General features: G+C 50.1%; 1 protein-coding gene across 1 annotated transcript; it reads right to left on the bottom strand.

The window, feature by feature from the left end:
* Positions 1–1,510: 1,510 nt before the first annotated feature.
* On the bottom strand, positions 1,511–8,696 carry LOC135981887 (GTPase IMAP family member 2-like). The gene is made up of 2 exons (XM_065586654.1): positions 8,576–8,696; positions 1,511–3,710 (listed from the first exon to the last, which is right to left on the bottom strand). The coding sequence occupies exons 1-2, from the start codon at positions 8,619–8,621 to the stop codon at positions 2,920–2,922; spliced, it is 837 nt and encodes a 278-aa protein (XP_065442726.1). The 5' UTR covers positions 8,622–8,696; the 3' UTR covers positions 1,511–2,919.
* Between the last annotated feature and the right edge of the window lie 4,031 nt (positions 8,697–12,727).

Below are 12,727 nucleotides of genomic sequence, written 5' to 3'. Positions count from 1 at the left end.
AGGAGGGACCGCAGGGGCAGGGGAACAATCAGGCTAGGAGTGGGGCAGAGGAACCAAGGGGCTAGCTTCAGAGGCTGGGGCAGGGCAAACAGAGCAGCAGAGGGGAATGGGTGGGGCAGACAAACAAACTTAAGCTAATGAGGGGGGATGGGGCAAAGGGGAGGGGCAAAAGGCTGCAAGGGGCAAATGGGGCAGGTTGCAAGGGGCAAAAGCTGGGGACCTGTTGCAGAGGGGAGGGGGTCAGTCCAAGGGGGGGTACATGCGCTTGCACAAAAGTCAATTTGGGCTGGCTGCTGCTTCAGGCCCGACTGGTGGAAACAGGTGTGGCAAGCCAGGTGAGTAGCTGAGTCCCAGGGGCAGGAGCGGAGCTAGATGGTAAGCAGCCGGTGGGGGTGGAGGAGGGGGCAGCGATGATGGTGGTGTTGGGGATTGGGAGGGGACACAGATGGATCAGGGGGCAGGCTCCACACCACACCCCCTGCGTCCCCACAAACTCAGTCTAGACCCCCACCACAAGAGCACAGTTCAAAAGTTACTCAGTCCTTGGTTGGGAGGCCCCCTCCACGGTGGTCTGCAGTCTCAGTGCACTCCTCCACTGGCAGATGGTCCTCTTCTCCTCCCCCTCAGGACTCCAGCAGCTCCCAGCTGGCAACAGCAGCTCCAGGCGGCAGTCCGGTGGCCAGCAGAAAGGACCCCTCACAGGTGGTGGTGGTGTCCCCAGCAGCAATGGCTGGGGCTGGGGTCCCCCACTCCCTTCCCCTGGGGAGTGGGCCAGCAGGCCCTCCCCCACAAGCGGCTGCAGTTGGGGCGGCAGCAGCAGTAATGGAGGGTAGGGGGGCAGGTCCACCAGCCAGTCAGCCACTGGGTAACAGAGAAGGGGGTGTGTCTGGCCCAGCCAGGGGAGCAGCCCTCTCCCTCCTTCCTCCAGGCGAGAGAGCTACAGGAGACCGATTGAAAGGAGAGATAGTAGCCCCAGATTAAGCAGGTCCTGTTCTCTGGGTAAGGTAACAGGGGCGGAACCAGGAACTTGCTGGAACCAATTAAGGCAGGCAGGCTAATTAGGACACCAGGAGACAATTAAGAAGCTGCTAGAATCAATTAAGACAGGCAGGCTAATCAGGGCACCTGGTTGAAAAAGGACCTCACTTCAGTCAGCAAGGGGTGTGCTGCTGGAGGACTAAGGAGTACAAACGCTATCTGGCATCAGGAGGAAGGTCTGGTGGTGAGGACAAAGAAAGTGTTGGGAGGGCAGTGATGAGCTGCCAAAAACTCAACAACCGGTTCCCTTCTCCTCACCCCATGAGGGGGTCGTGGCCTGCCCTCCCTGGTACCCCTGCCCCATCCACCCCCCTTCCCTGTCCCCTGACTGCCCCCCACCGCTGCATCCAACCCCAGCTCCTTCCTGACTGCCCCCCGGGACCCTTGCCCCCATTCAATCCCCCTGTTCCCTGCCCTCTGACCACCCCGACCCCTATCCACCTCCCCACCACCACCCTGAACTCCCCTGCCCTCTTCCAACGCTCCCTCCCTGCCCCCTTACCACGCTTCCTGGAGATGGCTGGCGGCGCTTCAGCCGGAGCTGGGCTGCGCCCACACCACTCGGCTGGAGCCGGGGCTGGGCCAGAGCCGCGCGGCCAAGGCCGGGCCGGAGCCGAGCCAGGCCGGGCCGCGTGGCGCCTGGAGCCCTCCTCACGCCCTGCCCTAGCTCACCTTCTCAGCCCTCCCAGGCCTCCTGCGTGAACAGCTGATTCGTGGGAAGCCGGGGAGGGGGAGGAGAAGCTGGGGGGAGTGTTCAGGGGAGGAGGCAGAGCGAGGTAAGCTGGGGCCGGGGGCAGGGCAGGGAGCTGCTGGAGCTTTACCAGTTGTTAAATTTAAAAGCCCTTTTAGAACCAGTTGTCCTGAGCGGGACAACTGGTTCTAAAAGGGCTTCTAAATTTAACAACCAGTTCCCGCGAACCAGCTCCAGCTCACCTCTGGGGCGGAGCCCATCGGGAAGTAGCCTAGGGAGTTGTAGCTGTCCCACAGGTGTTACATGTATCACTGTAGACAGCTGCAATCCACAGGGCCCTGGGCTGGAACCTGGAGTAGAGGGAGGGCCCAGGTTCCCCTTATCCCCCCAACTCCCTATTGGATACAAGAGGAGCTGACCTGGACTGTGGGTCCCACCAGAGGGGAAGGTCCCTGGCCTGTCCCCTGACCCACTAGTGGGTCAGCAGAGACTGCGGGGATTATTCTCCTCCCTTTCCCCATGCTGGCCAGTGATGAGGTTAGCTGAGTGAACAGCAGGTTTGAGCCACTAGCAAAAGTGGCCAAACCGAGGACTGCTGTGAATCTCTGAGGCGAGCAAATCCGCCAATAAGCGCAGAAGCCACCAAGGCAGAGGAGGAACTTTGTCACACTAGGTATAATTGGATGAAATTGAGGAAAAGAACATTCAGGGTAACAGGACATTTTCCTAACAGATAATCAACAAACATGATTTCCATCAGTGATTTGCTTAAGACTGAATTGAACATAACATTGGAGTACATATTGTCAGGAACAATCCTTCAAAGTCTCTCAAGACATGCACAAAATGGGACATCCTACGTAACTTAAGAACCTATGTCTACACAGCATTTGAGCCCAGGCTAACAAAGCTCACACTAGCTCTCAAAAAACACCCTTTGAAAGTTGCGGCTCGAGCTGAGGCTCAGACTCTGAAGCCCAGGGGGTGGGCTTTTATCGAGCTGGTGTGAGAGGGTTGCTCCCATTTGCTCCCATTTGCTCCAAAGTGCCATGTGGACATAACCTTAAACACTTTTGGAAACTTTACCTAAGAAAAATAAAAAGTTCTTTTCCATCCAGCTGTAATAGCTGAAATGATACAAAAATGGTAAAACTACAGGAGAATTAGAAAATAGATTAGCCCAGTTACTATTATTTTGGGAAGTTAAAGGAAGCATGCCTACCAAGAAATATGTATTTTTTTATCCAGTCTGAATTTTTGTTTGTTCTCACAGGATTTCTGTGTTTCTGTTTTTCCTTCATCTTTTCGTCCAAACCTGTATTTTCCTTTTGAAGCTTCTCAGCCTTTTCAGACACCTCTTTAGTATAGACTGGTTGGTCTTTATTCTCCTCCACCATATCAGCAATCTTAGTCATCAGCTTGTCAGCCTGGGCAGCCCGTTCCTCCCCTGTAGCTTTATTGTTAAAAGCGCAGTATCGGCCCTGACACTGTTCGATCAGCTCCTGAAGCTGTTTGTTATCTGAGTGGGAGATATACTCCTCCAGGGTTCCACTCTGTAAGTCTTCTCTGCGGGTGAATAAGACGATTGTGTACTTCATGGCCTTGGGACAAAAAATCTCTTGTACTCTCCTCACGGCGCGCTGGTCTTCCTCAGTGAAACGGCCCAGCTGGGTCACCAGCACCAGAGCGTGGGGGCCTGGGGAGGAGAGCTCCATACAGTGATTGATCTCACGGGTGGTTTCTTCATCAGAGTCCTTGGTGTCAAAAATAGCAGGTGTGTCGATAACCACAACCTTCCTTCCTTTCCAGATCCTGCTGCCTTCACTACATGTCTGAGTAACAGGCTTTGCCTTAAGTACGGATTCAAACTTCTCCTCCCCAAGGATGGTGTTTCCTGTTGCACTTTTCCCACCTCCACTCTTACCGACGAGGATGATCCTCAGTTCTGATTCCCCAGAGAGTTGGCTGCTGTTCCCCGGCCCTGTTGGGAACAAGTGTGACAGATTCAGAACATCACTGCGCAGGTACCAGAGAGGGGGCAGAGAAATAATGGCTTAATGTTTTAACTTTCAATGGAAGGATAAATGGGTGGCCTAGAGGTATTGGATCCAACTAAATCATGCTGAAAGTGAAGTCAGCTTACGTCTCATCCTAGTGGACCTTAGGCCTTCTCTACACTTGCAAGTTGGAGCACATTAAATCAGCCCCAGGCGCTATAACTCCTGAGGTGTCCACACTGGCAAGGCACTTGGAGCGCCCAGACTCTGCAGCTGGAGCGCTCCTGGTAATCCACCTCCATGAGAGGCATAGAGCTTTCTGCACCCAGGCTGAAGCACCGCAGCACCAGTGTGGACGCCCTGGTCTATTACTGTGCTGTGATCGGCCTCTGGGATGTGTCCCACAATGCCGGTTCTAGACACTCTGATCATCGTTTGAACTCTACTGCTCTGCCCTCAGGTGACCAACCATGAGACACGCCCTTTAAAGTCTTTGGGGATTTTGAAAGTCCCCTTCCTGTTTGCTCAGCAAGGTGTGGAGTGCTCTCAGCGCATCCTTCCAGGTGACCATGCCCCCACCTGCCAGGTGATCCCCAGTATGGAGCAATGGCGAGGTGCTGGACCTCATCAGTGTTTGGGGGGGTGGAAGCTGTCCAGTCCCAGTTGCGCTCCAGCCGTAGGAATTACAATACCTGTGGACAGGTATCAAGGGCCATGACCGAAAGGGGCCATGACCGGGACTAAGTGCAGTGCAGGATTAAAGTGAAGGAGCTGTGGAATTCCTACTGCAAGGTGCAGGAGGCAAACCGCCGCTCCAGTACTGCGCCCACAACCTGCCGGTTCTACAAAGAGCTGGATGCGATACTTGGGGGCGACCCCACCTCCACTCCGAAGAGCACCATGGACACTTCAGAGGCCGTGCCATCCCAGAGTGCAACGAACCAGGAGGAGGAAAGCAGGAGCGAGGGTGCTGAGGAGGATGGGGCCCAGAGGATGACTCGCCATCCATAGGTGCATGCAGCCAGGAGCTGTTTTCAAGCCTGGAGGAAGCTTGTGAGTCGCAGAATCCAGTGCTTGGGGAGGAGTAAACAGCAGATGAGGTGGCTGGTAAGCGACTTTGATTTTTGGAAGGGAGTTGTTGGGTGTGGATTGTTGGGGCGAGGAGGGCTGCAGAAAGAAGGGTTAGGGCTGCGTGCATGCCTAGATGCGGAATAGGGTGTTGATGCGCTCTCTCACAACGCGGTAATCGGCCTCAGTGATCTCTTCAAAGGTCTCATGCAGAAGCTGGGCAATCCACTTGCGCAGGTTCCTTGGCAGAGCTACTGTGCTCCTCGTCCCAGTAAGGCTAACACGTCCACGGCACTGTGCCGTGAGGGGCGGGGGGACCATTGCTGCACACAGGCAAGCCACATAAGGGCCAGGGTGGAAGCCACGTTGTTGTAGAAGACCCTCCCTTGCTTCCCAGGTCACCCTCAGCAGCGAGATATCTTCCAGGACGAACCCATCCTGTGGAAAATGTGGGGACAGCGTTGAGTATAGGGGCCCCCTGCAGCTGTTGGCTCTCCCCAAGGCACTGGACCCCAGAGGACAGTACGGCCCTGGAACAATCAGTCCCCCGTGCTCCTGTGGTTACTCACCATTTCAGGGCTCTTGTGGGTTGTGTGCGCCCACCTTGGGACAGGCAGTTTGTGCTATTATGTGCAATGTGCTTTAAGATTGGCCGAATCATTGCTCTGATTAGTGTTAACAGTACTGCCTCTGTTAAATGTTATGTTTTGGCTTTACAGATGCAACCTTGATATCCCAGCCGTCCTTGTTATCAACGGCTGGATGGCTGCACAGACTCAGGAAATGGCTGTGAAGAAGCAAGGACCTTCTGCATGAAGTCATGCAGCAGTCCCTTACTGAAAATCAAAAAGTACAGGAGTGGCGGGAGACCGAAAGGAGGGTCTGCCAGGAGAATGCGGATCGTTGGCAAGAAACCACAGAGCGACTCCTAAGCATTATGGAGTGCCAGGCAGACTCGATACAGGCGCTCAGAGCACTGCATATGGAGCAGATCCGTGCCCACCCCCATCCTGCAGCCCTTGTCCCAAAACTCTTTCCCTTGCGCCCCCATGTCACCGCCAACACAGTTGGGCCACCGTCCTGACCCCAGTCAGCACCCACTGCATTCCACACTTGCCCCTTCACCATCCAGCCCTGCAGGCTCCCACCGGAAGCTCCCACTGCACTCAACCCCCCTCCCCATGCAGTTTAGCCTGGTTGAAGTGCAGCACCCATTGCACAGCACTCCAGACAGCAAGGCAACATATGGACATATGCAAATCTGTGAATGTTCTGGGCCTCCCATCCTTCTCCCATCCCATACAGTGCACATGTGTCATAACCTCTAGTTCTCTCCAACTGTGGGGGGGTTTTTTGTAATAAATGATTTTGGGGGGGGTTAGAAGCATTCTTTATTCCATTAAATGAAAGCGAGCATAGTCTGGGAAAGCAACAGTACTGCTAGTCAGTGCATCATATGCAGCAATCACAGTTGCCTACTAGCATTGCAAGCACTGCACTCCTGTGCAGGGCACCAGAGATTACTGGTTTTCAGCATTGAATTGCTGCCTCAAGGTATCCCTACTCCTTATGGCCCTGCACTGGGCCCCTCTAATAGCCCTGGTCTCTGACTGTTCAAATTCAGCCTCCAGGTGCTGAATATCAGTGGTCCAGCCCTGAGTGAAGCTTTCACCCCTCCCTTCATAAATATTATGGAGGGTACAGCACACGGCTATAAACATAGGAATGTTGTCATCGGCCAGGTCCAGCTTCCCATACAGACATCGCCAGCGGGCCTTTAAATGGCCAAAGGCACACTCCACAGTCATTCGGCACCAGCTCAACCTGTTGTTGAACTGTTCCTTGCTGCAGTCAAGGCTTTCCGTGCATGGCTTCATGAGCCATGGCATCAAGGGGTAAGTGGGTCTCCCATGATCACAATGGGAATTTCGACTTTCCCTACAGTGATCTTCTGGTCCGGAAAGAAAGTCCTGGCTTGCAGCTTCCTGAAAAGGCCAGTGTTCCAAAAGATGCGTGTGTCATGCACCTTTCTGTGCCAATCTGCATTAATCTCCATGAAATGCCCACAGTGATCCACAAGCACCTGGAGAGCCATTGAGAAATACCCCTTCCGATTAATATACTCGGAAATTAGGTGGTCTGGTGCCTAATTGAAATATGCGTGCCATCTATCGCCCCTCCGCAGTTAGGGAAACCCATTTATGCAAAGCCATCCACAATGTCCTGCATGTTGCTTAGAGTCACGGTTTTTCTGAGTAGGATGCAATTAATGGCCCTCCACATTTGCATCAACACGAGTCCAACGGTAGACTTGCCCACTCCAAACTGGTTTGCGACTGACCAGTAGCTGTCTGGAGTTGCCAGCTTCCAGATTGCAATAGCCACCCGCTTCTCCACTGGCAGGGCAGCTCTCAATCTCGTGTCCTTGCGCCACAGGGTGGGGGTGAGCTCCTCACACAGTCCCATGAAAGTGGCTTTTCTCATCCGAAAGTTCTGCAGCCACTGCTCGTCATCCCAGACTTCCATGACGATGTGATCCCACCACTCAGTGCTTGTTGCTTGAGCCCAAAAGCGGCGTTCCACTGTGGTCAGCACCTCCATGAATGCCACTAGCAATCTTGTGTCATAGCTACTATGTGTGGCAGCATCAGTGTCAGCCTCTTCGTCATCACTTTCTAGTTTAAGGAGTAACTCAGCTGCCATTCATAACGTGTTAGTGTAGGGTGACCAGATGAGAGGAAAAAAATATCGGGACACATGCGGGGGGAGTGTCACTGGTGGAGCAAAAAAAAAAAGTGCAGAGAAAAGCCGAGTGCTGCCGGCAGAAGGGTGGGGGGGAAGCTGAGAAAAGCCGAGTGCTGCCAGTGGAGTGCAAGGAGTACTGCGAAATATCGGGACTAATTGCGTCCCGACCAAAGATTGATCGGGAAGTGGGACAAACGCCTAAATATCGGGACGGTCCCGATTTTATCTGGACGTCTGGTCACTCTATGTTAGGGAGACCCATCAGCACATTCTTCAACAGTTCAGGATCCATTCCCACAGACTGAAGAGGCAGGGTGAGTGCACAGTACAAAACCTGTTGAAAGATGGCGCCAAACATGGACGGAAGTGAAGGGGCTGCTGGGATGCAAAGCGATGCATGATGGGGCATTGGGAAAGGACCCAGGATGTCCTGTGCCCCTTCTCCACCTTCCCACAAGCCTCAGAAGCAGAAGAGGAAGAGGAGCTCTGTGGTATAGCTGCCCAGAGTGCACCGCTCCAAATGCCGCTGCAAGTGTCGCAACTGTGGCCATGCCACCATCGTGGCAGCTGACTGTGTTTAGACACAACAGTGCTTTCCCTGCAACGCTCTCTGAGCGGTGCTGTAACTGCTGGCACTGTACATCTACCAATGTTGACAAGGCCTGAGAGTGCTTCTCCTCCTCTGTCCAGAGAGAGAACAGGCTGGGTGGTGGGTTGTCGTGAACTGGCAGGCTGAGTGATAATCCGGACCAGTTTTCATCTCTCTCTGCTTGAGCTAAGTCTAGCCCAGGCAGAGTGAGTTGGTCTCTGAATTCTAGTCATCACTGAATCTCTGCTGTGAGAGCTGCAGTGACCATATGTCCCATTTTAGATATAAACACAATACCTGGGCCAAAGCCCATTGAAATCAATGGTAAGACTCCCCTTGATTGATTTAATGAGCATTGGATCAGATCCATATTGAGCAAGGGCCGAATTGTCTGGCAATGCAATATTGTCACAAACTTTCACTGAACGCAGCTGATAAAAACCTTACCTTCGGGCTGTCCAGATGTGGTGGGAGAAGATTCCTTAGAAGACATTTTAACCAGCAAGGTGTTCAATCCCAATTTAATACTCAGTATCTCACTGGATTTCTGAACAAAAGAAAGAGGAGAATGTAGTTATTTACCATCCAATGTTAAAGGGTATAGTCATAACAGTTTTTATGGATTTATATAGAGGCAATATGATATTTTCTGTCTTATTATCTATCCCTTTCCTAATGATTCCCAACATTTTGTTAGCTTTTTTGACTGCCACTGCACATTGAATGGATATTTTCAGAGAACTATCCACAATGACTCCAAGATCACTTTCTGGAGTGGTAACAGCTAATTTAGACCCCATCATTTTATATGTATAGCTGGGATTATGTTTTCCAATGTGCATTACTTTGTATTTATCAACATTAAATTTCATCTGCCATTTTGTTTCACAGTCACCCAGTTTTGTGAGATCCTTTTGTAGCTCTTCACAGTCTGCTGGGTCTTAACTATCTTTAGTAATTTTGAATCATCTGCAAATTTTGCCACTTCACTGCTTACCCCTTGTGACATTATCTGATTAAAATATGACCATACATACTATTGTTGCGACCACTGTTGTCCAATTGTAACAAATCTTGTGCAAAGTATGTCATGTAAGGAGTCAATGAAAAAGTTATGACGTGCTGACCATGGTTATCCTGTTTGTATGTGTGTTTCATTTATGTACCTGAAGTAATGAATGTTGACTATGTACCTGTATTTCAAATGTGTTTGCTCCTGTGGTAACACCCACAAGGTAGTTTACATCCAGTCTAGCCAGCGTATGTGAATGAACCTTTCTAATTGATGGCCTATCAACAAACACCTGGGGCCATGGAAGAAACTTATCCCCACCCAATGGACTTTCCTGTGGACATTCCAGCCAGAATATGGGTAATGGCCCTTCCTATGACTCATCGAAGCATGCAAGGGCATGTGACCAGCTCATGTAACACTGGACTCCATCTTCTGGCTGTACTTTTCCACAAACTGTGCTGAGGGCTTTGCTTGAAACAATGAGTTTCCCTCCACATAGCAGAAAATATAAAAGGCCCTTGAAACATCTCCATTTTGCCTCTTTCCTGCTCTGATATCTGACTATGGATTTATACTAATGGAAGCATCTAACCAAAGGACTGAGGACCTTCCAGTCATTTGGAAGCAACCATAGATTTAACAAGCCAGCAGTTTATGCCATCACTGCTTCAAACTTGATTCAAGAACTTTGCAATTATTGTATGTATTTGATTCCTTTAACCAATTTTAACTCTCACCTTTCTTTCTTTTTATAAATAAACCTTCAGATATTAGATACTAAAGGATTGGTAACACTGTGATTATTGGGTAAGATCTGAGTTATATATTGACCTGGATGTGTGGCTGGTCCTTTGGGATCAGAAGAACCCTTTGATTGATGAAACTGGTTTTAAATAACCACTCATCATTAAGTCTAGTGTCTGGGTGTTGAATCCAGAACTGGAATATCTAAGGAGATGCATTTATGACTTCTTGTTAGCCAGTGTGGTGAGATGGAAGTTAACTTTTGTTGCTGGTTTGGTATTTCTTATGGAAGAATAACCACCAGTTTTGGGGTGTGTCTGCCCTATTTCTTAGCAATTTGTCCTGAATTTGGCATTCTAAGTTGTGACCCACTGAGGCACAGTGACACCCCTTTTTCCAGATCATTTATGAATATGTTGAATAGGATTGGTTTCTTACCTCTCTCTATTCTGAAAACTGACAATTTATTCCTACCCTTTGTTTCCTATTTTTTAACCAGTTACTGATCCATGAGCAGACATTCCCTCTTATCCTATGACAGCTTACTTTGCTTAAGCTTACTTTGGTGAGGGACCTTGTCAAAGACTTTCTGAAAATCTAAGTTTAGTAAGATGACGCCCTGAAACATAAACTCTTGTATTAGAGGCCTAGTATGAGGCCTAAGGCCTGAACTAAAGTAATGTCAAGACTTTGCTGATATAAAGCAAAGTTAAGCTGTGAGCAAGAGGCAGGCCCTGTTCACAGAATCTGGCAAGAACAGGGCTGATGTTGCAAATATACACATACCTAGAAGGTACTAGGCACAAGTGATATAAACATATGCTAGGGTGGTACCAGAACACTCCGGTACTAGCACATTCCCCTCAGATAACAGGAACATGCTGATCCATCTTGAAGACAGGGTCAAAAGGGTAATATGAGGATAGAGTTGTTTTGATTGAACCAACATGTGCAAGGTAATAAGCGGCAGCTTGACACATTGAGAGGTTGTACCTCAATACGTCAGGAGTGATGTGGGGTTGTACCTCGATACGTCAGGAGTGATGTGTAACTTGTTTGTACCTGTGTATAAAAATGTACCTCTGGGGGAGCTGTCTTTGTCCAGCCTAGGGGCAGTGGAGAGTCCCATCACTGATTAAGCTGAGTCCATTGTCAGGGGAACGCATTCTTAGTATCCTGGTAGAGTCTGCTGGGTGCTTCTACTGTGCTTCATTTGGCAATAAACCTAGCAGGGTGCCTTCATACCTTATCTGAGTCTGTGATCATTGGGGATTCTCTTGCGGTCTGCTGTGCCAGCGATCTGCACAGAGCCAGGGCAGCACGCAGCGGGAACACACACACGCAGCCGACGGTTATCAACAATTAACAGAGCAGAGCACCACACCGGTGGCGTCTGATGTACAGTACACCATATCCACTGGATCCCATTTGTCCACAGGCTTATTGACCTCCTCAAAAAATTCTAGTAGATTGGTGAGGCATGATTTCCCTTTATAAAAACCATGTTGATGCTTCCCCAACAAATTGTGTTCATCTATGTGTCTGACAATTTTGTTCTTTACTATAGTTTCAACCAGTTTGTCTGTAACTGAAGTTAGGCTTACTAGCCTATAATTGCTGGGATCACCTTTGGAACCTTTTTAAAAAATTGGTGTCACATTAGCTATCCTCCAGTCATTTGGTACAGAAGCAGATTTAAATGATAGGGTACAGACTACAGTTAGTAGTTCTGCAATTTCACATTTGAGTTCCTGCAGAACTCTTGGGTGAATCCCATCTGATCCTGATGACTTAGACTAAATAGTAATATCAAATTGTTCCAAAACATCCCCTAATGGCACTTCAATCTAGGACAGTTCTTCAGATTTGTCACCTAAAAAGAATGGCTCAGGTTTGGGAATCTCCCTCACATCCTCAGTCGTGAAGACCGATGCAAAGAATTGATTTAGTTTCTCCGCAATGGCCTTATCTCCCTTGAGTGCTCATTTAGCATCTCGATCATCTAGTGGACCTACTGGTTCTTTAGCAGTCTTCCTGCTTCTGATGTACTTAAAATATTCATTGTTATTACTTTTTGAGTGTTTGGCTAACTGTTCTTCAAATTCTTTTTTGGCCTTACTAATTGTATTTTTACACTGGCACCTTCAGAGACTAACCCTACAACTCCTGGTGTTGAGAGTGAAGGGTCTCATTGTGGGGTTTAGGATCCTTATGGCCAGGAGTGCCACCCACCCACAACTACACAGCAACCTGTGCTCAATCCTGAAGGAATCAGAGGGAATCAGAGAAGCTGCAGGCCTTCTGGTAGACTGCAGTATACTGTTTCCTGGTCCTCTTGCCTTCCCCGACCAAGGCCCTTGCGACCTGGAGGACAAGATGAAAATTCCATCCCCCACCACTGGAGAGTGAGCTCCACCTTCCTCCTGAAGCCATGCATAGCTGCCAAGAACTGATGCAGCTCATCCCGCAGCATGTCGGGGGCTGAGAGCTCCACTGACTCAACTGAGCCCACTGACTCCTGGCTGTCCTCCAACTGGGGCCCTTCAGCAGCCCCACAGCCTTCAGGCAGGGTATGTGTGCCCTTCCCTCAATGGTGACAGAATCCTAGTGCAGCACCACCTGCACTGTGTTGTCTGCCTCATCCCCCAACAAAGGAGGGAGTGCAGCAGGCCCCCATGGAGCAGAGAAGGGCAATACAAATACCACCTCCTGAGGGACAGACCCCCAAAAGGGGAAGTTATAGAAGGTGGAAAGGGAGGGCCGAGAGAGGGATTGGGGTCTCCAGCAGCTGAGCTGCCCGTGTGTGGCATCACCTCACCAGGCACAGGAGTGAGACAGTT

This window comes from Chrysemys picta, chromosome 2 (assembly GCF_011386835.1).
Source record: "Chrysemys picta bellii isolate R12L10 chromosome 2, ASM1138683v2, whole genome shotgun sequence".
Classification (NCBI taxonomy): Eukaryota; Metazoa; Chordata; order Testudines; family Emydidae; genus Chrysemys; species Chrysemys picta.
The sequence above is the reverse complement of the archived record's forward strand: the minus strand, read 5'-3'. Positions and strand labels throughout refer to the sequence as shown.